We start from the raw sequence: 22,239 nt of genomic DNA on the forward strand, positions 1-22,239 counted from the left end.
AAAACCTTAACGGTGGTAAGGGTAAAATCGTTATTTTTACTATAATATTAAAAATAAACTAAAATAGACTATATTTTTGCCCCCCTAAATTTTAAAAACTAAAATTTTCCTCCAACCTAAGTTTTAAAAAATCGCAGTTTCACCCTAGGGTTTGGTTTTGAAATCTCCGACGACCTCTCCGACTCCGTTGCCGACGGCCTCTCCCTCCTGAAGCAATCTCTCCTTCCGGCGATCTCTTTCCTCCCATTTGGAGGTTCGATCGGCGCTAGAGACGCCTTGGGAGACGAAGAACTTCATCGGGAAAGACGAAGTTCTTCGTCTCCCAAAGAGTCTCCAACATCGATCGGACCTTCAAATGGAAAGAAAGAGATTACCGGAAGGAGAGGTTGCTTCGGGAGGGAGAGGCTGTCAGCAACGGAGCCGGAGAGGTCGCCGGAGATTTCAAAACCAAACCTTAGGGTGAAACTGCGATTTTTTAAAACTTAGGCTGAGGAAAAATGTTAGTTTTTAAAGTTTTGGGGGGCAAAAAGAGATAAAATTTTTAGGTGTTAGGGTTTTATTAAATCTAACTGGTCATAAGTGGGTGTTTAGTGTTTCCATAATTAAAAGGAGGACATTTGAGAAAACGCTAAACCTTGGGTGGGAAATAGTCGTTTGGCCTTCTTTTTAGCTGCGTGTGGAGGATGAGGCTCTTTCTGCATTTGATGGTTTCTTACAACAAAGAAGTCTCAACATGTCAGACCAAGAGAAGATTCCGTTGACCACCCTTTAGTTACTTTATAATTAGAATAAGAAGATGAACTTTGATCCCTTCAAAATCACCAAGGCTTAAATCAAAATTTTTGAAAAACATTAACGCGACTCCCATCTGTAGTAAAAAAAAAAAAAAAAAGATCACAAACAGAGTTCTATGGACACAGTTGAATATGATTTTATGTATCTATACAGTACACAACTAGGGGACAACTCTGGTCAAAGATGTTTAGCTTATGTCTCCTAATGATGAATTAAAAACATATTTGAAACAATTAAAGAACAGTGAGTGACAGGGAGAAACAAAAAGGATCTGTTACTATTTTGGTTTTTCTTTTTCATCTAATCCTGATTCTCTCAGACATCCCGGATCATTGTCGGCCACCCACTAGAGATAAACATTATCTGAGGAGGCCATGAGAGGAAACTAAAACTCTAATATTAAGGGAGGGAACGAACCAGAAATTATTTATTTTTGCCTTTATCTCATTTTTTATTATAAAAATTTTAGTAGTCCTCATTCTCGCCCCTCCTAAAAAATTTTCTTGCAGCTCAAAAAGAGGAAGCTGAGTAAGTAAATACGGAAAATACATTAAACATAACCAATAAAAAAACTCTGAAATTTTCATTCTTATTCATAAATCTCCAGATGACTAAGCAAGCTAAGAAGAAAATGAATCAAGCAAAAATGAAATTGAACAACAAATTAACATATATGCAATGACGTTAAAAATAACATAAATTAGTTCATTAGGTGTGTATAAACAATCTTGAGATGTGGTGTGGATGATCCGGTTGGAATGTTACAGTGAACGATTGTGAGAGGTTAACCTTACCCCTTTGACTAAAATCCAGAAGCCACGAAACGACCACCAGCAGTCTGGTTTAACAGGGGAGAAAAGATTCTCACGAGAGCCAGTTTACCTAATTATTGTCGAACAAAATCACGACAGCCCTTATGAAAAAGAAGTTGAACCCAGCGCATTCGTAAAGTTAATCTTCTCTCATTGACCAACCAACACAAAAGCAATTACGAATAATGAGTAAATAAAGTTGCCCCAAAGGTCGTGGCTGGTTGCAGGGAAAGTTTGAGTTAGACACGAACTCTTGATTTTCAATTTTATTTGCTTGAAGTGGTTGATTTTTTTTTTAAAAAAAGTCATTTGAAAAAAATAGAACCCAAAAGTTGGCTTATTACATATCTCAATCACAAACACACAAATTCTTCAAACCAATAAATAAATAATGTGCACTAAAGTGTAAAAAGTTTCGGCCAAAAGACCTTTACCCATCCAAGCTATAGTAAAATTTGAAAGTATTATTCTCTAATTTTTAAATTTTAAATATCTATTTATAAACCATTATTTATTAAAAATTAGAGTTTTATTATTTTTTCTTTCTAGATTTAAAAATTTCACAATTTCCTTTCACTCAAAGTTAAAAAAAAGATAATTTTTCTTTAGCTTTTTTTCTTTTTCTTCAGTGATAATCCATCATCTCCAGCGGTCCTCCCTCTCAACCTCTCTCCCTTTCAGCATCTCTCCCTTTCTTCTTCAAAGATTGAAAAAAGATAATTTTTTTTAAGCTTTTTTTCCTTTTTTTTGATGATAATCTGTCGTCTCTACCCATCCATCCTCTTGGCCTCACTCCCTCTCTCTCTCTTTCTGCCTCTTTCCCTTTTTTCTCACTAATCATTGTCAAAAAAAAAAATCCTAAAAAGAAATCACTACATTTCAAATTTTAAAAGAAAATTTGAAAAAAAATATATAAAAATTTTAAATTAAAAAAATAGAATAAATATTTAGTTTTAAAATTTTTGAGTTAAATAACCATTCTATTTTTTAACTCTAATTAAGATTTTAAATAAAAATTACCTCAATAAAATTTTAAAAAATTGAAAGTCACGACTTTAGATTCTCACTGTAACTACCCCAAACTTTTAGTCTGTCACCAGCCATCAAAACAAAACTTATCCTTACTTTTCCAAACTGCGTCGTCAAGCCATCATGCGCCCTCTCCACGTGCGCACACTAACACGAGTTTGGTCTCCTAGTCCTTTCTCTTTCTCCCCTCCCCTCCCCTTCCCTTCCCTTCCTCGCCTTACCCAGTTCCAACCGTCAACCAAGTCAGTTTAATCCCATAAAACACTCCTCCAATTGGTCCTTCCTAAGCCAAAATTCCCCCACTAACTTTTTTATATACAAATTCATTCTCCTTCTCCCCATTTCTATGTGCAAATCCAAAATGGCAACCAACGCCTCCGATCCCACCCCAACTCGCCCCAGTCTCTCCCACCAACCTCGCCGAACTCATTCCAATCAATCACCTCGTATTCCTCAGCAAAACTTCTCCTATCCCTCTACTTCCACCAGCGCCGAATACGCTGCCCCCTCGTCCTCCTCATCACAAAACAAAGCTTCTTCTTCCGGTACTTCCATTGCAAGTCGAACTTCTTTAACCAGTCTCCGGGAATCCATATCCGAAAGCCCTCACATCTACAGCTTTTCCGAGATTCGGGCAGCTACCAACAACTTCCTCTTGAAGAAGCACTCTGCGTCTAACTCCAATTGTTGGCGCTGCAACTTGCGAAACCGTGACGTCATCATTTTCCAACGCAAGTTCCGCCGGAAACTCCAGATGCAACATTTGAAAGAGAGATTATCCGTGATTTGTCGGAGCCACCACAACAGCATCATCAAGCTACTTGGCGCTTCCATATCTGATGATTATGTTTATCTGGTTTATGAATTCATCAACGGTGGAAATTTATCTGATTGTTTAAGAAATTCAAAGAATCCGGATTTTACTGTATTGTCCACGTGGATGTCGAGAATGCAGATCGCCACAGATCTCGCACATGGCCTCGATTACATTCATAATAACACCGGCTTGAACTTGACTCTCGTTCATAATCATATTAAGAGTAGTAGCATTATAGTGACGGAACCGTCGTTTAACGCTAAGATTTGCCATTTCGGCACGGCGCAGATGTGCGGAGAATCGGAGGAGGAGTCTGAAAGAAGGGATAAAGGATCGAAAAAAGTTACCGAAATATCGGAAATAACAGATGAAGAGCCAGTTGCATTATTAAAGAGATCGAGTAGTAGGAAGATGCAATTCGAAGGAGTGAGAGGTTACATGTCGCCGGAATTTCGCGAGACTGGGATTCCGACCCAGAAATCGGACGTATACGGTTTAGGCGTGGTTATATTAGAGCTTTTGTCTGGTGAAGAGCCATTAAAATACAAATATGACAAAACACGTGGCGAATTCACGAGGACTTCGGTGATTGAGAGCGCTAGATTGGCGATGGATGGTGGTGGTGATGATGGCGGTGAAAGGGGAGGGAGATTAAGATGGTGGATGGATAGAAGGCTGAAAGATTCTTTCCCGATTGATGTGGCGGAGAAGTTGATACGTGTCGCATTAGAGTGCGTTGATGTCGATCCTGATAAACGGCCAGATATGGGACGCGTGTCACGGAAGGTTTCAAAGTTGTATTTGGAGTCTCAGGCTTGGACGGGGAACTTTAAACCTCCTACGGGTATATCGTATTCTCTGGGGCCTAGATAGACGTCAAGGTAAATTTTTGTAGTTAGCTGGATTTGATTGCGATGTAAGTAAAGGATATTGTATGATTTATTTGATTAAATTATTATAGAATAATAATAATAATTAGAAATTTCTTTGCATAGTCTGAATCTGAGTTTTAGTAGGGGAGAGCCATTAGCACCAATTGGAAATGAAGAAAGTTGACCTTTTCGAAACTCAATGAAAGAGTCAAAATCAAATTTGTCAAAAAGCTTTATGGCGAAGATAACCACTCAGCCTCGGCTCAAATTACCACAGATTTTCCACTATCAAAATCTTTGCCATATTCTTCAATGGAAGAAGGATGTTCCAACACTCAACGTGCTTTTTATATCCATATGCAAGCGTTGAATACGTTAATCCCTAAAGCTAGTGTCAACATTTTTAAGTCTTCTGTTTGAAGATTGTCCATCAAGATCCTGTACTGTAGTCCACAGAGACAAAAGGCGAACTTAAATGAATCTCGATGGGCATTTCAGGAATATAGGGGAAATGAACCGGAGCATGAAATATTGGTAATCTGACCAAGATTTTGGAGGGAGGTCCGTGGATAGCTCTGTATTTATGCATGCATTCCCTTGTTCAGCCACGAGAGGGAGGAAGAGAGGTTGTCAATGAATATGCCAAAGTAACTCATTGGAAAAAATGATGGGTAGAAAGGAAAAATATATTTTTCAGATGTAAGTATAATATTTTATATTTAAAAAGAATGACTATTAACTCTAAAATATAATTACTTTAAATGATAGAGTAAAAGAATAATTTTTTAGAACTAAATTAAAAAGAAAATTATTAGTTTTTAAAATTAAAATTAAAAAAAATTCTTTAAATAAATTTAATAAATAATATTTTTATTTCTGATAATAATAGTTAAATTTAATAGACGAGTGAGTATTTAAATTTTTAAAACGGGTATAAATTTGAAAATACCCTAAACTTTGGATGGAAATCACTTATTTCACCAATAAAAACACGTGATAAATAAGAAATAAATTGGATAGATGAACTACAAAAATGTTCGCTGAGCCCTACCCTGGGGGTTGCATGCCTAGAAATGCTTTGTTAGTTGTGAAACTGAATTTTTTTTTTTTCTGAAAAGGGTAAGTAATCGTTAATAATTAATTATTACAAAAACATGTGAAAATAATTTTATTATCTACTAATTACAAAATTTATTTCATTATTAATGAATTGGAAAATAAAATTATATTTTAATGAATAATGAAAATTTAGTGTAGTTAAAATTTTGAACGTGATAATCAATTTTAAATTTTTAATTAACGGTTTTATTTGGATCATAAAAATGAAAAATTAAATAATTTTAATTTTAATTATTTAATTGATTTTATGCTGAATGAAATTGTGATCAAATACTTTGGGAGTTTAATGGGAGAGTTTTTCCCATTGTTAAATCATTCCACCATTATCTAGATAATTAATTATCTGGCAAACTTAGAATAAATTAAAATCTCTCCAAATAAATTGTATGTAAATAGAAAATTTAGAGAAGAAAAACCCTAGAGGATCATCTAATTTTTTCAATGAAGCTGATTTTTATGAATTTGATTTGATTTTTAAAAGAGTAGTTACATGAAAACTAATAAAAGAGGGTTTCGGTTTTTAAACTTGAAGGCGAAGGTAAAACAAATATTAAGGTAAATCTGGATTTTAATTATATAATGAAAAAATAGGGGTTAATTTCCCTTAAATTAATTACCTATGTATAATTTACTAAAATTATGTAAAACCCGCGCCTGTAGAAGTTCTAAAACCCTAAACCCAATTTCATTGGTGAGTTGTGCTGCATTACGCTTCTACAATTTTTCCAGAAAAAATAAGGGATTAATCCCAACGTAACAAGTTCCTGAAATGGTTTCTCGTTGTTCTTTGAGCAGCTTCTCCTTCTTTGCAACAAAAAACTCCATGTTGGGTCTTGTTTCTCGCCTGTCCCAGCCCCGAAACTACACTTCCCTTTCTAGAATCACCCGAAACTACGCTTCTGTTTCACCTCCACCGTGTAAAAAGCTCTTCAATCCTCTATTTCAAGGTACCCTTTTCCCTCTTGTTTGAGTTTCAATAAATGGCATTCTCTTCAGTCTTCTATATATATATATATATATATATATATATATATATATGTATGTATTCTTGTTTGTATGTATTCTTGTATAGAAAGTTTTGCTAATCTATTTATCTTTGTCCATTTTTTTTCTTTTTGTAAAATTTTGAAATGTTCGATTGAGTTAGGGAATTTGAAAATGGGCAAGTAAATAAAATGTTTTTGTGCTGAGGACCAAGCTAGAGTAATGAAATAATTATACAACAAAAGCACGCAACATATTAAAGCAGAAATATGTGGACATTGTTGCTTTCCGGAAAGTAACACTAATGTCAATTCAAGTAGCAAATTACTCACAAATTTTGTAAATTTGTTCGTGCATTGGCGAATAACAGTTCAAAATTGAGCAACTTGTTGAATGTTATGATTCTCAGTGAATACTACTGTGTAATTTGGTTTTTGGAACATTTTTCAAAATCATGTTATCGTTTCTCTGGAAAACATCAAGAAAGTTTGGAGGCTAGGGGTTTTCATGCTTGATGAAATTTGACCACTTGGATTTTACTTTTAACTTTTTCGTTTTGTAAAATTTTGAAATGTTAGGTTGAGTTAGGGAATTTGAAAATGGGCAAGTAAATAAAATGTTTTTGTGCTGAGGACCAAGCTAGAGTAATGAAATAATTATACAACAAAAGCACGCAACATATTAAAGCAGAAATATGTGGACATTGTTGCTTTCCGGAAAGTAACACTAATGTCAATTCAAGCAGCAAATTACTCACAAATTTTGTAAATTTGTTCGTGCATTGGCGAATAACAGTTCAAAATTAAGCAACTTGTTGAATGTTATGATTCTCAGTGAATACTACTGTGTAATTTGGTTTTTGGAACATTTTTCAAAATCATGTTATCGTTTCTCTGGAAAACATCAAGAAAGTTTGGAGGCTAGGGGTTTTCATGCTTGATGAAATTTGACCACTTGGATTTTACTTTTAACTGAATTTGGATGCTAATCTCTTGTAGCGAGATCAGTGGCAACAACTTCTGAAACTGTTGCTGGGTTCGATGAGATGGTTGATGGGACTCATCGCAAGTATTACATGTTAGGTGGAAAGGGAGGTGTTGGAAAAACAAGTTGTGCGGCTTCTCTTGCTGTGAAATTTGCTAACCATGGGCATCCTACCATTGTGGTATCAACTGACCCTGCCCACTCCTTAAGTGATTCTTTTGATCAGGTATTAACATACGTCTATGTTTCCTCTTAACTTTGATCCGGTTTATTGTTGTCTTGAATTATGTTGGGAAGTTCTAATTTGAATGCATATTGTTCATTCTATTCAGGATTTGACAGGTGGAATGCTTGTACCTGTTCAAGGAGTAGATTCTCCACTATTTGCTCTTGAGGTATCTGGAAATGAGCACCAAAATGATGTCGAACTAGTTCTGTTGCTTCATCTGCACTTGAGTCATATTTAATTTTAGCATTTTGACAGATAAACCCTGAGAAAGCTCGGGAGGAATTCCGTTCTGCCAGTCAAAAGAGTGGTGGCAGTGGCATGAAGGATATTATGGGTAGCATGGGCCTTGGGATGTTAGCTGATCAGGTGAATAATTACTAAGGAAACTGTTTCATTATGCATGAACTCTCATAATATGTTGATATGTTTATTGACATTGGGATGCAAGAATGCTTCATCTTTGGTTAAGAGGTGATTTTGATGTTTTATATTTTAATGAATAAAGACATGGTCATTAATATCATTGAATGGACCTTGGGACTGAGCTGATTTTCTATTACTTGTTTATTGGTTAGCAATGATGGGGAACTAAAGCTACTGATATATAACTTATGTAATTCAGCAGTAGTTTACAACCTATTTACTCTTATGCCTTGATATTTGCAGCAAAGTTGCGTCTCCCTGTACTTATTTAGATTTTTTTTTATTTTCCAATTTTGTTGGTCAATATTTTTTTTTATTTTTCTCTTTTATGCTTTACCTTTTATATGTGTTCTTTTGAATATGTTGCAGTTAGGGGATCTAAAACTAGGAGAGTTGCTGGACACTCCCCCACCTGGTCTGGATGAAGCTATTGCAATTTCAAAGGCATGTATAATCTCATATTATATGTTTAATTAAATTTTAACTGGCTCTACTTTCTCTTTATTATTATTGTTATTTTTCTGGGGTTCATTTCATTTTTGCTGATCCCATTTCTGTGTACCAGGTTATGCAATTTTTTGATTCACAAGAATATAGTAAATTTACTCGGATAGTATTTGATACTGCACCCACGGTCAGTTCATTCATGTTCTTTACAAGATGCTTATATGCATTAGTTATTCATTTTATCTTCAATTGGCTTATAGGGTCATACACTACGGCTTCTGTCCCTGCCTGACTTCCTGGATGCATCCATAGGCAAAATTATGAAGGTATATCTATTGGGCAAATAGTATCATAATATTTAAACAGTAGGATTTTCTCTCAAGCTCCATTTGTTGTTTTTAGAGAAAAGCTAGTGGTTCACCCATGACTGTTTTGATTACTGTTGGAAATGTTCTATATTTCTTTTAGAGAACAAGCTTATGAATTTTGTTCTTTCACATAATCCAGATGAAGGAGAAGTTAGCTTCAGCAACTTCAGCTTTCAAGTCTTTTCTTGGGAAAGAAGAAATTCGGCAGGATGCTGTAAGCATTCAGTTTCATTTTGAGAGTCCCTCTGCTGCTGGAATTAAATTCTAACCATTTATTCTTTCAATATGTAGCCTCACAAGCTTGAGCAACTAAGAGAGAAGATGGCAAAAGTGCGGGACCTTTTCCATGACAAGGACACCACTGAGTTTGTTATAGTGACAATTCCTACGGTATTTCTTGGATTTACTATTTGATATGGATTACAACATTTTATTTGGAAAAATGAAACCGTTTATTTCATATGGATTATATTGGGGGGAAGTATTGATATATTTATCTTTTGTATTCAATAAATATATTTATATTGTTTGTGTTGTGTCCCTCTGTTGCTTTATGAACAATTGCATCTGTGATTACTTTGTGACTTTAACATTACCATTTTAAGGTTATGGCAGTGAGTGAGTCATCAAGGTTACACGCATCCTTGAGGAAGGAAGGTGTTCCTGTTCAGAGGCTTATTGTTAATCAGGTTCTGCCTCCATCTGTATCAGACTGCAAGTTTTGCGCAATGAAGAGGAAGGTACATCTAATTCTTCCTTGTCTATTATAAGAATCATAACATTTTTTATGTCAGCAATGTGAACCATGACTTCATGCAATTGCTAGCATTTTTCATGGATTGCTTGACAAGAGTATCTATTTATATGTTCTTATAACGATTGCAGGATCAGATGCGTGCCCTTGATATAGTACGGGCTGATTCAGAACTGGCCAGTTTGAGATTAATCCAGGCACCTTTGTTTGATGTAGAGATAAGGGGTGTTCCAGCTCTAAAATTTATGGGGGATATGTTGTGGAGATAATATTACCTACTTCAGAATTTCTGCATATGATTTTTTGAACTATTTTGTCCTAGAAAACCACCTATTCATATCTAGCAACTAGTTTTATTTAATTTAATATAGTTACTGAGAAATCTTCCTTGACATGATGGCTGAGACAAAAGGGCAAATGAACTTTTGTCTATTTACAAATATTTACTTGTAAGTAGACAAAATGAAAGTGGGTAGAGTAGTTTTGGCTTTGATGTGAGGTGACTCATTCAAGCTGGTTATATGGAGGATTGGAGGAGACTTAACGTGGAAGGTGCACAAAAAACTTGATGAACTAATAGTGCCGTTGACTGGAGTTGTCCTTTTTAATTGCCCGGCTCACTGTTGAGAGTCTACTAAAACGAGTTCTTCTTTTCCAGCTGGTAGGTCTCCTGGTTCAAACATATTTTTCCTCTTGAATGTTAAGGAACGTTCACGTTTGCTTGATTTAATCTGAAATTTATTACGGAAAAATTAATTAATTAAACATTTTTTAATCATATTATATAATTTTAATTATTTTTTTTGTATTATACGTATATAATTAAAACCTTAATTTCATCCCTGTTGAATCCTCATTCTTAACCTACAGATTTTAGTTCTCCGAGCATGTTTTTATAAAAAATATATATATATATATCCAACCGTGAGAACATCTTACTTAAAATAAATAATATTTTATTATATTATTTGTTATTTTATCATTATTTTATAATTAATTTATTTATAAAAATAATTTATTTATATAAAATTTATATTAAAATAAAAGAATGTCTAATTTTTAAATCAAATTATTGAAAAAAAAAAAGAAAACTTTATTTTTTTTTCAAATAGTAGACAGGTAGGTCTAATACAATTCATGGTATTGTTTATATGTACTGTTTATAAGATTGTTTGGTAAGTATAGAATAAATGGATAGTGATAGGCGTAAAATAGGCAATACGTGTGGTACTGTTTATAAGATAGGCAGGTAAACCGTTTATATAAATTACTGTTGTTAATTTAGGCAAAGGATAGAACATGTATGAAATTGAGATTTTGAGTAAGGTAAAATAGTATAATATGACTTTAAAAAAACATAAATTAATTAATCTCTTTCAAATTAAAATATGTATGAATCCGAATTGAAATCTTCTTAATACTGAAAAATAAAAAATAAAAAATTATTATTATTAAATAAAAGAGAACACTAATACATACGAGAAGCGCGACAAACGGACGTACAATACAGAGTAAGAGTCCGAGGCACATGAAGAAAGATACTTTGGCCGTCAAGTAACGTTTCTCACCGTCATTTTCACTTTCTCATTCCGTGGCGTCTGGATGGCGCTTTCTCCCTCACCGGTCGACGTTCGTCAAACGTAAAATGTAAATACAACTAAATTTTTGATATCAAATACAAGCAGATAGTTGAGGTAAGTCGCTTAATCTGTGGTTGGATCGAATGATCTGCAATGCTGTCTTTTAAGTTACGGAATTATTCTTGTTTTTATTTGTTTAATTTTAGCTTCAAAGATTAATGTGTTATGTGCTAGTTCATTTTTCTTCAATGCGAATTGATCTGACATCTACATTATGGTTATTTTGTGAAGCTTTGCGGATTTCTTTATGTTTTTTTTTTTTTTTCATTTAGTTTGAATTTTAACATTATCGTTTCAATGCACGTGCTGAATTTCATATTTGTATGCACAATGTCAATATGGCACTTGTATATTTGATCGCTGTCATAATTGCATTCAGTTTGGTGCTGTGACCTGATGAAACAATTATGATTTCTTGTAGTTATTTTTGGCTTGTAATGTTCATTTTCAATGGCAGTTGTTTATCAAGTAAAACGTGTTGAAAGTAGTATTGATGGTCAGGTAGCTCGACAAAACTAATTGAGTTGTATCATGTTAATGCTTTTTGAAGCCGCTAAAGGTCGAGGAACTATGCTTCTTGAAATTTTCTTTTCAAGAAAAAATGAAAGACAAATATAAAGTAATTGATAATTACAATTAATGTAACAAGTTTGAATTAGTTTTTCTCTACAAGCATATACAAATTGGGAACAAGATTGTTCATATTTTTAGAAGCAAGGTCAAATTATTATTTAATGAAGAGGTTTCTAATTTTTTACATCGGCTGAAGTAGGGGCAGAATTTAATAATATTTCTAACAAGTTACTCTTTTAGACAATCAAACTTTAGATAGGCTTTACAGTATTAGAAGAGTGACTTTTGGTAGCAAATTGTTGGGTTCTGAATGACTTATTGTAGACAATTGATGAAGTTTTTACTTTAGGATTTGAAGCAGTTAAGTAAAACTATCTAAATTTTTGGGTCCAATTTTGAATCAGTTTTTACTTGTTGGCAGACTCTATGTTGTCTTTGAATAAGTGAAAACAACATCCTGGTATCTTCCACCAATATTGATTTTGGGAATAGACCTTGTTCCATTGCAGCAAATTTATTTTCAGTTGAAGAATTTGTCTACATTGCAAATGATTATGTATGAGCAAGATCCAGAGGTTCTTCAGTGGGGTCTCCAACTTTTTGAAAGTGATCCATACTATAATTGCGCCTATGGTGACACTATTTCACCAGATGAAGTGGACTATAACAATGGACAGCATTTTGGCGACGATCATTATGATACTGAATGTTGCAATGTAGAATATGATGAGCTTATTGCTCGTGCTCTTCAAGAAGAACTTTCACAACTTGCAGTTGTTGAAGCACCTGAGTCTCCATGTGGAGAGGAAGACAACCTGCAAGTACCTGATTTTCAAGAAGAGTGGCTTACCCAGTCTGTGGCAAACTATTATTCTGGTAAATGGAAAATATAAAAGTGCAAATCACTTGTGTATATTATGCTTATGCTGTTCAAAATTTTTAGGTCAGGAGAGTGGCCAGGAAGAGGCAGATGATATACAAGCTTCTAGTTTATGCTCTAGCCCTGAAGAACAGTCAGACTATGGAGAGTGGTCATATCCGCTAGAGCAGACAGAAGAGTATGCTCTCAATAATGAAGTTGAGAAAAGGTTGAATCAGATGGTGCCTGTTCCTGTAAGTTTAACATCTAAAAAATGCTGTTATGTGTTCATATTATTTCCCTGACAGAATTTAGGGGACTTCCATCTTTATGCGTGCTTGGAGTTGAGCTAATGTACTCCTGCTAGTCCATTACTTTTGATTGCTATTGTATGGAAACTTGGCCTTTAGCACGTTTGCTAAGTTTAATCTATTGTATGGTATTGTATTTCATTTCCTTTGTCTGGAAATATCAGAAAGGTAATTTCATTTGGATAATTCTCTATGTATTTAATTCAAGATCCTTACAAGCAAAATGGTCAACAAAATATGTACCTGCAATGCAGGCATGTTGGTTTTGGGTTGAGCTACATTTGTTACAAATTTTACCTTCTTCGCTATTGCATCCTGAAATTGACTTTCATTCTATGTTTTGAATTTTGTTCTTTGTCTTGTCATTTGTGCAGCATGTTCCTAGAATTAATGGAGAAATACCATCTATCGATGAAGCAACTTTGGACCACCAAAGGCTACTGGAGAGGTATCATGTCTTGTTTTTCCACCCATTTAAATCTTTTGCAGATACTTTCTTTTTCATTTTATGCTCCCTTTTTATTGTAAGATCTTCTTTCTAGCTTGGTATTGGGGTATCATATTATTTTATACTAAGCAAATGCTTCTTCTTCTTTAGATTGCAGCTATATGATTTGGTTGAATGCAAAGTTCAAGGAGATGGGAACTGCCAGGTTAGCTTTTTAAGTTTGGCATGTATGTCTTGGAGTGCTTTAGGTTCCATAATGCTATAATGTCTAGTTCCTTTAATTATTTGCTAAAATGGAAGTTCAGCATATTAGGCTGATAACTGTTTTTCTTCAGCAAAAATGGAAGTTCGAATTTCTGTTGCAGACTAGGTTCTCCCTATCATATGTTTTCTCACACAGTATGATTTCATCTCACTCAGTTGTAAAAACTGTGTCCTCTTGCTTTTTACATGTTTTGACTGCTTCACTAGCCATAATCAAAATGCTTTCAATTATTTTCCCTACCAATTGTGGAACCATGCTGATGAAGAGTCTTCTATTCAAGTCCCCTGCCGTAGTAGTTAAATTGTATAAGCCCTTAGGATCAGTGGTTTCTCAACAAAAGTTTTACATGATTCTAAGTTAGTGTGGCATTAGTGAGGATCAGTTTCTGTATCTTGACTGTGGATGCTTTCAAATGTTTTGTTTTTTTTTTTTTTAAGGGTCGTATCTAACATGAATGTCTGCTGCTGTCTGTGCAATTGTTGTTGTTAACGGATCATATGCTTTACCAATTGTCTTAAAAAGTCAAGCATGTTTCTCAGAATGTACTACTTTTAACTTGTCGTTTATGAGGAAGATACGATATTTTTATATGATGCTTAAGATCGTTTACACACGATTTCTCATTTATTCCATCATGTCACCAGTTTCGTGCTTTATCAGATCAAATTTATCGAACTCCTGATCACCATGAATTTGTCAGACAACAAGTTGTAAATCAGGTGCTTTTGCTTATTACACTAAATTTTGGCAACTTTTGTCAGAAGCTTGAGTTCAGAGTATTTGAGGCATAATGAATGTAGGGTTTGCATAAATTTGTAATTTTTTTGTTTTTGTTTCACTGTATCATGATTTATCAGCTCAAGTCTTATCCAGAGATGTATGAGGGATATGTTCCTATGGCCTATGGTGACTATTTGGAGAAGATGTCCAAGTATTTCCCTTTACCTTTTGATTGACTTGAACTTTCTTGCTTTGAGTAAAATTTGACCTTTCTTTTGTTATCATGTGGATGAATATAGGAGTGGTGAATGGGGCGATCATGTCACTTTGCAGGCCGCTTCAGATTTGGTACGCTTAATGATATTATTTTCACATTTTTACCAGTTTATTACCATGATTTTTATAGCTCTTTTTATCAATTTTCTCTAATGAATTATTATATCTGGTTAATTCTTTAAAGTTGCTTGTTGAAATGGCTTCTAGACTAGTAGCAGATCTTTTTAACGGATAAATCTTGGTCATATATTCTTTGCCAATTGTATGAAAATGGTTTCAGTAGAGTTTTCTATACTACTACTCTGCTTGCAATAACTTCACCAATTGATGAAATTTTGAGTGACAGGCACTACAACCTCATGAAGTTTGGGGACATGAATCTTAAGAACACAGGACTTAGCTCATAATAATTATAATGAGAATTATATGGAACCATAATAAAAGAAATATTTTACATTCTCTATTAACAGGTACTTGGTAATATTTGCTTCACCCTTGATTGGTGTTACTTGGATATCACTTGAACCACAATACAAGGTATCTGCTCCAAACAAGTGGGGTGATTTTTCCCAGGAAAATTTTGAGGAAAAAGTATAACATAGCAATAAGATATATTAGTTGAAGAGTCTGAGAAGGGGTTTTGTTGTTTGAAACATATTGTCTTTTTGAGATTGAACAATCATTGACAAGAGTATTGTGGCTTTGGTCGATAACATAAAACTTATAGAAGAAGGATATTAATATTATTGCTCATTTCTTAGTAGTGTTAGGTGGCAGTTCTGGATGTTATGGATCAGATTAGGAGATCATCTCATACTTGAAGATGCAATCCTTGTGGGCCCAATCTGATAATCTTGAACTCATGTCATGTTGCGAAAAATAATTCAGCTTTCATGCTTGTGGTAAATGTGACATTCTATAAGCCACCCTAGTTCCATAGTAGTACAGTTGCTTGTGATTGGATGAATTGTATTGTAAATATTATTTCTAAAAGCTTTTAATTCTTGAATACATCATTTAAGGTAGGCAGGCACAATAAAACCTGATGTGCATGTATCAATGTCCAAAGAATGGACATCTTCTGTACTTTGCTGGTGTTTGTTAAATTCACATTGTGTTGTCTAATAAATGTTATTGATTTGTTGCAGTATGGTGTGAAAATATTTGTAATAACGTCTTTCAAGGACACTTGCTATATTGAGATTCTCCCAAATGTTGAGAGGTCAAATCGAGGTACATTTGTGGGTTTACTGCTTAAATGTTTGGTTAATTTGATAAACTTTGTAGTACACAGTGATAATGTGATTTAGTTGCTTTTTATATTGCAAGTGATATCTCCAATTCTGTACCTAGTATATAGCATTGTTAATCAAGATTTTTTTTGATGGTATCGATTATAATTACTTTTGTGGTAATTAAGATTTTCATTTTATTCGGAATGAAATGGATAGAAAGAAAACTGAGACTAAAGCCTTGTATAAAACTTTACTGTTAAATTGTAAACTGAAGGGTACTTTCTGCTCCTGATAATAAATTCTGAGGGCCATAGGGTGTGCAACCCCGTAAAATTCATGATATGCTTTCTGTTCTCATTTCATAGATGAGGTTAATGTTGATTTTTTAATTTAATTCCTGCTGCTGTGTCATGACTAGACTTTTTGATTCCCTTGACCTATATTGACAATGATTAAACCCATATTGCACTGATCAAGGTAAGGCCCCATCTAAATTATTGAATGTAAGAGACTGGATCGAGATGAATTCATGTATTTGAATCTATTTACACCTTCATAAAATGGATTTCATTTTAAGTTTCATATGATGGTTAGGAAAACTTTGATATTTAATTTCATAAAAGCTAATGATTTTTTGTACTGCGGTGGAGGGAAATTTCCCTTGAGAAAATGAGTGGTATGTTCACTAGCAGAAGTAAATGCATGCATCTCTATAATCGTAAGTATACCATGTTTTTTTTGAAAAAACTTCCATATTTATCAAGAACTTCAGTATGGATATTGAGCCAGTCACTTGCTTTGAGCTTCAATTCCCTCTTTTTTCTTCTCACTTTTATGTTTAGTGCACTCAAAAGGGCTGATTAAAAGATACATTAGGTGAAATATGTTTTTAAAGTAAAAGAAGGAAATATCTTGCTTCTTTATTACACAATTTTTACCATTTTGTTTTTTAATAGGAAATTGACGTTAACTTTGTGTTTGTGTCCTGGGCAGTAATCTATCTGAGCTTTTGGGCAGAAGTACACTACAACTCTATATGCCCACCAGGAGGTAAATATCCACTCTTGCACTTCTGGACCTTATCTGGTGTGCTTTCTTTTTAACTCACATATAGAAGGGAAAAAATTTTTCTCTGAACTTTTAGTGTAAAGTCCCAAGATTTTTTTTAAGGTGCTAGAAGTAGTTGAGGTGCTGAAAACAGACAATTATCTGTTATTTCTTATTTATTTGACCTCAAAATTTTTGTTTGACATTGAATATAATTCAAATTCAAGTGTTGGGAGGAGTGTTTAGTCAGTTACCAAGATGCATATGATTCTGACAGACCATATGTTGTTTTTTGCAGTCATATGTCACAGATTTTCAACAATCTGAAAAATGTGACCACCATTGTAGTTATTAGAGTTTTGTCAAACAAGTTGTTGAATTTAATCCCTCAAACTGATCCTAAACAAAATAAGACTAGGTAGGATCATCCAGACGACCAGGTTTTGTGATATATTGCCTAGTTGTTTGGTAACTTAGGATGATTGGGTGACTACCTGGCATGTTTCTTTGGTTCTTTGGGTTCCATACTGTGTTAAATGTCTCGATCTTTCAGAACTGTCAAACCATTTTCATATACCTTGTGTTTTTTCAAAGATTAACAATGCTTCATTTATGCCATTGCTTCAGATGAGCCTGAATTTGAGACCTAGAAGAAGAAAAGATGGCGATTGTTTCGAAATAAGCAATTGTCACCAAATGGTTACGAGTGATGGTAATGATCAACTTCAGTGTTTTGACTATTTGATATTGACATGTTTGTGTGTTGCTTTTACTAGAAGATGCAACTTCCTCATAACTGGTTTGAATCAGGAGCCATTCTATTTGGATTTTAAGGTCAGATACCATAAAAAAGGCAGAATTTCTTGGTGATGCTGTGTTTGGCCTCATCTGTATATGCCCTCCCCTTTTAAGGAAACTCTCGTCTGCATTCATATATAATAAGATTCTTTTTCTTTTTCATGTAAACTGGCAATCTCTGCCCTTTGTGCTCAATTGTTTCCTTAATGAAGCTTGAACTAATTTCATTTTACCATTGTTAAGTTTATTCAGAAAGCTGTAACAAAGTTGCATTCATTTATGTGCAAAAGGCAGTTCTTTGCAGTTTGCATTGAAGGTATGGTTTTTACTTTTAAGCGACAGATCTTTTTTTTTCTCTTTTTAAACTGTGGCTCAATAAGATATCAACTGAATATTTTATTTCGTCACTCCTATTTCAACATCTCATGTCCAATAACATTAAAAAATTAAAAAATTTTATTTTTTCTTTAGGATTTTTTCAAAACGTAACGCAAAAAGGCTAATTTTATGCCAAATATAAATGCTATAATGCTTGTATATTAAATATAGATTAAAGCATGATCGGCCCTTGAAGAAAATATAGGTTGAGGTAATAACCTATGTCTACCATGCATTTGCACATACTCCTCCATTAATGCATCAAATACTTCGTGTAATTTATTAAAGGAGTAGGATTTAGAATGACAAACCTCATTTTCCAAGTCACCTAATGCCATTAAGCATATGTTTGCCTTCTTTTCCTCCTATTCACTTCGGTCACTAGAGTCATCACTACCACTCCACATTGCGCCGAGCACATTCTCATACTTATTGTCTCTTTTGTCTTTTGTCATCCATTTTGATTAAAGACAATCTTGTTTGATGTGATCGAGCTTCTTATAACATATAATATCTGACTTGCCTTTATCATCATCATCTTCTACTCTATGCCTTCAAAAATTCTTCCCTTTACTTTTCTTGTTTTGTGAGAAAAATCTAGTAAATTTTCTAGCAAGAAGATTTGTGTCTTCTTTTTCCATGGTTGAATCTTCTTCTTCTTCCTCCTCTCCATTTTCTACTTTAAGAGCACTCTCCTTCTTAACCTTGTTCTCTACTTCTCTAGGTTTCCATTTCATTTCGAAGGTCAACAGGCTATATATCACTCATCCTTTTGCATTTTGCTAAATTCTTGTGATTCTTCTATTGTCATTATCTTTATACTCCATGTATTCGATAATGACCTTGAAATCTTTTTATATTATTGGATAGTTTCAAACTTTTTTCGCAAAACCTTTCAAATTATTAACCAAATTTGAAAATCTCTTATACATGTTTTTTATGTTCTAATTTGAATTCATTTTTAATAATTCATATTCTCTAAAGAATAACTCTATTTTAGATTCTTTAACTTGGTTCGTACTTTCTTAAGTCACTTGGAGAATTCTCACACTTTTTTCACCAAATCATTCGGGAATACTCAGTTAAACTCTATGGAATCCAATGCAAGAATTCTTTTCATCTGTTTTAGTATTGTCATCTTCATCTTTTGGATCAATTGTTAAGAAGTTGTTCGGGACAAAGTTACCATCTTTCATAACTTGTGATCCACATGCCTAATATGCAATCTCAATTTAATTTTCCATTGCATATAAGAGTCTATTAGTGCAATGTCATTCACTAAGACCTGTGATGTCCTAGCCATTTTATAGATCATCTAACCCTAAAATCACAAAAATTTCTCTCCTAGGTCCAAACTCTGATATCAGTTTTAAAACTAAATGGCTAATATACTTACAGAGGGGGATGAATAGGAATGTATACAATTATGGCAGAATTAAAATTTATTTTAGACAGACCAAATTAATGCAAATGAAATATTTGTGTTATGGCAAGAGTTGATTGGTGATTGCCTTTCAGTGTGCAATGATAAGCCTCACATATATGGAAAGTAAATCTCAACAGAATTACCCCTGTAATAATCAGGTGACTGAATTTGCAAGTGGTTTCTAGGCAGTCCTGTGAAAATCGAGGCACAATGACAAAGCAAATTGAGTTGGCATAAAAAGATTACTTGGCGTACAATACTAATGTCAGCAACGTGCAGCGAATGAGGCTCATTGGACGACCCGAAAACTGAAACTTTATGACAGAATTTAATGGAGAAAACCCAACTATGATAGTAATAAGAAGATTAAAGATAAACGTCAACTCACTTTTCACTCCATCTATTCTTTAATTTATTTCATTCTTTGTTTGTTTCTTTTCCTCTTCTTCTTCTAACATATCAAGGAGATTTCGCACAAAATTAAAAATCGAAACATTACTGCAACTGAGTCTGAAAGTAAAGTAAAGAGCTACATAGTTTTTATATATGGAGAACACGCAGCTTTCTTCCGATTACTCCGGTAAATCCTCCTGGTTTTCGTCATTATCTGGCAAATGCACTTTTTCAAACAAGGACATCTCGTTCACAGTAAACGCCATATCAAAATTCGGCAAGATGTCAAACTCATAAGTTGACAGTGCAGGTTCAGCAATATCATTAACAGCCATGGAACTTGAACCCACAGAAATATTCTTCAACATTCCTTGCTTCTGTTCAGGGAGGAGTTTGGCCTCAGAAAAACTCAAAGAAGGCGCAGTCAAAGCCAAAAGCATAGGTGAATTCGGGACATTTACAGGAACAGGAGGATTATTATTATTATTATTATTAACACCTTTTCCAGTGGCCGCCGTGATGGATGGCTCAGCTTTCCGTAAGAGCCATGCAATGGTCTCACCGTCAGTCTTGTAACCCAGTTCGCGAGTCAGCTGAAAGATCCGCGCGGCACACAGAGCGGGCAAACGGATACGCCTGTCTCTACCTTCCACCCTTATATGGCGATCTTTGTGTGTTTTGCCGGTGACAAGCCTGTTGGTTTTTGAGCTACCGGTTGTGTTTAGAGAAACGGATGGTTTCATGAGTTTTGTAGTTTTCTTTGATGACAAGGCTTCAAGACTCATATCTAGATTGATTTTCTTTGAATGTTACAATGAAAGAAGCAAGACTGCAACAGTGTTATATATATACACATATTGAGAAAAGACAAGAGAGTGAGACATAGCATGCGAGTGAGAGATCTTTTTCCTTTTTTTTAAATGTTTTGTACATAATTTGACCGAGACCAAATTATTTGGTGTAAGCCTGTTGATGCTCCAACAGCAAAAGAGGGGTTTTATGTATACAATGATATATGCCCAAATCGTTTTTAGTGATATTTTTAAATTAAAATTTTAATTTATATAATATAATAATTGTATAATCAATTATTAGACCCGTAATTTTATCCGTTTAATATGAGTAATTCGAATACACATTTTTAAGGATAAAATAAATACTCAATTATATAATGATATATTATTAAAATATTTAATTGTATATTCGAAACTATATACATATAACATTACTCCTTTCCTAATATATTATAATATCTTTCATTTTTGGGCATTGTCCAAATTCTGAAACTATCAAGGCAGGATATATCCCAAATACCTCTTAAACTGCAAATTGTTTTAGTTGCTGCATAGTAAGGCTAAAGGAAGTGAAGTAATTAAGTTAAGAGTGCATTTTTCTGAGACCGTCGGATGTCATGATGGTGAAATCCAGTGGCTAATATCTAGCCATTAATGTTCTTCTTGCAGGTGTGTGATCAGTTATTTTACTACCGTTACCAAGGAATTGAATGTATTATTATGTATTGCTTGGCAATAATTAATTTCTAATACCAGATTCTACTTACTAAATATTCTTTAATTCTGAATTAAATGGTCTATACAAATAATTTGTACTGTGATTTCTAACAATTGCATATTTTAATTCATGTTTTAGTAATTGATTGTTGATTTGGAGATAAAGGCAATAAATATTCTTTCAATTGATTAAGTTATTAGATATCTAGGTATTATTTATTATTTCTTTCCTCTTTGATTACCACAAACTTATGAAAATTATTTATTAGTTCAATTTTCCTTTCAACCCTCAATCTTACAAATTTAATTCATGTGTCACACATTTATATGGAAAAGTCTGTATTACAACATTAATATTGGCAGAAGACAAAAAAAAAAACGTATAATCATCCTAACACGTCGCCTCAATTTGTTATTATATAAATTTATGTATACAAATTGAGATGATAACTTATAATTAGGTGATGTAATTATTTTTTTTTTTCAATTTAAAATCTAACAATCAGACACTATCACTGCAATAAGATGATGAAGTCTGAATAATGATACCAACAATATTGACAATAACTAAGATCAGATTTGAATCAAATTTGTTCAAACTCAAGTTTGAACTCGACTTGAACAAACCCAAAATAAGTTAGACTCAAACGAGCTCAAGCTCAAGCCTAAGAGTTTAATATTTTCTTGAATCCAAGCTACTTTCAAGTTTGAAAAATTTGAAACGCA

General features: G+C 33.7%; 4 protein-coding genes across 7 annotated transcripts; 3 read left to right on the forward strand and 1 right to left on the reverse strand.

Annotated features, from left to right (window-relative positions):
• The first annotated feature begins 2,774 nt into the window (after positions 1 to 2,774).
• LOC123224862 (lysM domain receptor-like kinase 3) lies at positions 2,775 to 4,447 on the forward strand. The gene has a single exon (XM_044648603.1). It carries the CDS (start codon positions 2,983 to 2,985, stop codon positions 4,324 to 4,326), a length of 1,344 nt encoding a protein of 447 aa, XP_044504538.1. The 5' UTR covers positions 2,775 to 2,982; the 3' UTR covers positions 4,327 to 4,447.
• A 1,649-nt stretch (positions 4,448 to 6,096) lies between these two features.
• Positions 6,097 to 10,295, forward strand: LOC123225179 (ATPase GET3B-like). Of its 4 annotated transcripts, XM_044649062.1 has the most exons (12): positions 6,097 to 6,135; positions 6,240 to 6,391; positions 7,427 to 7,638; positions 7,745 to 7,807; positions 7,897 to 8,007; positions 8,434 to 8,508; positions 8,630 to 8,698; positions 8,772 to 8,837; positions 9,019 to 9,093; positions 9,171 to 9,269; positions 9,485 to 9,619; positions 9,765 to 10,295. In XM_044649062.1, the coding sequence occupies exons 2-12, from the start codon at positions 6,268 to 6,270 to the stop codon at positions 9,900 to 9,902; spliced, it is 1,167 nt and encodes a 388-aa protein (XP_044504997.1). In that variant the 5' UTR covers positions 6,097 to 6,135; positions 6,240 to 6,267; the 3' UTR covers positions 9,903 to 10,295. The 4 variants fall into 4 exon arrangements, with proteins under 4 accessions (XP_044504997.1, XP_044504996.1, XP_044504998.1 ...); XM_044649061.1 differs by lacking the exon at positions 6,097 to 6,135 and having other exon boundaries at positions 6,142 to 6,391; XM_044649063.1 differs by lacking the exons at positions 6,097 to 6,135; positions 8,630 to 8,698 and having other exon boundaries at positions 6,142 to 6,391.
• An 844-nt stretch (positions 10,296 to 11,139) lies between these two features.
• On the forward strand, positions 11,140 to 18,037 carry LOC123226102 (OVARIAN TUMOR DOMAIN-containing deubiquitinating enzyme 12-like). The gene is made up of 11 exons (XM_044650581.1): positions 11,140 to 11,327; positions 12,268 to 12,722; positions 12,790 to 12,959; positions 13,391 to 13,464; positions 13,615 to 13,669; positions 14,374 to 14,448; positions 14,587 to 14,660; positions 14,749 to 14,797; positions 15,874 to 15,958; positions 16,954 to 17,010; positions 17,635 to 18,037. Exons 2-11 carry the CDS (start codon positions 12,395 to 12,397, stop codon positions 17,655 to 17,657), a joined length of 990 nt encoding a protein of 329 aa, XP_044506516.1. The 5' UTR covers positions 11,140 to 11,327; positions 12,268 to 12,394; the 3' UTR covers positions 17,658 to 18,037.
• A 2,144-nt stretch (positions 18,038 to 20,181) lies between these two features.
• Positions 20,182 to 20,787, reverse strand: LOC123226297 (transcription factor TCP8-like). The gene has a single exon (XM_044650812.1). The coding sequence runs from the start codon at positions 20,785 to 20,787 to the stop codon at positions 20,182 to 20,184; it is 606 nt and encodes a 201-aa protein (XP_044506747.1).
• Between the last annotated feature and the right edge of the window lie 1,452 nt (positions 20,788 to 22,239).

The sequence above is a fragment of the Mangifera indica genome, chromosome 9 (assembly GCF_011075055.1).
Source record: "Mangifera indica cultivar Alphonso chromosome 9, CATAS_Mindica_2.1, whole genome shotgun sequence".
Taxonomy (NCBI): domain Eukaryota; kingdom Viridiplantae; phylum Streptophyta; class Magnoliopsida; order Sapindales; family Anacardiaceae; genus Mangifera; species Mangifera indica.

What these genes read in the sequence shown, in the direction of transcription:
- LOC123224862 (XM_044648603.1), top strand. Translation starts at nt 2,983, where the DNA reads ATGTGCAAATCCAAAATGGCAACCAACGCCTCCGATCCCACCCCAACT.
- LOC123225179 (XM_044649061.1), top strand. Translation starts at nt 6,214, where the DNA reads ATGGTTTCTCGTTGTTCTTTGAGCAGCTTCTCCTTCTTTGCAACAAAA. An exon ending in TTATAGTGACAATTCCTACG is followed by an intron (nt 9,270 to 9,484) that starts GTATTTCTTGGA and finishes TACCATTTTAAG; the next exon opens with GTTATGGCAGTGAGTGAGTC. An exon ending in TTTGCGCAATGAAGAGGAAG is followed by an intron (nt 9,620 to 9,764) that starts GTACATCTAATT and finishes TAACGATTGCAG; the next exon opens with GATCAGATGCGTGCCCTTGA.
- LOC123226102 (XM_044650581.1), top strand. Translation starts at nt 12,395, where the DNA reads ATGATTATGTATGAGCAAGATCCAGAGGTTCTTCAGTGGGGTCTCCAA. An exon ending in CACCAAAGGCTACTGGAGAG is followed by an intron (nt 13,465 to 13,614) that starts GTATCATGTCTT and finishes CTTCTTCTTTAG; the next exon opens with ATTGCAGCTATATGATTTGG. An exon ending in TGCAGGCCGCTTCAGATTTG is followed by an intron (nt 14,798 to 15,873) that starts GTACGCTTAATG and finishes GATTTGTTGCAG; the next exon opens with TATGGTGTGAAAATATTTGT.
- LOC123226297 (XM_044650812.1), bottom strand. Translation starts at nt 20,787, where the DNA reads ATGAGTCTTGAAGCCTTGTCATCAAAGAAAACTACAAAACTCATGAAA.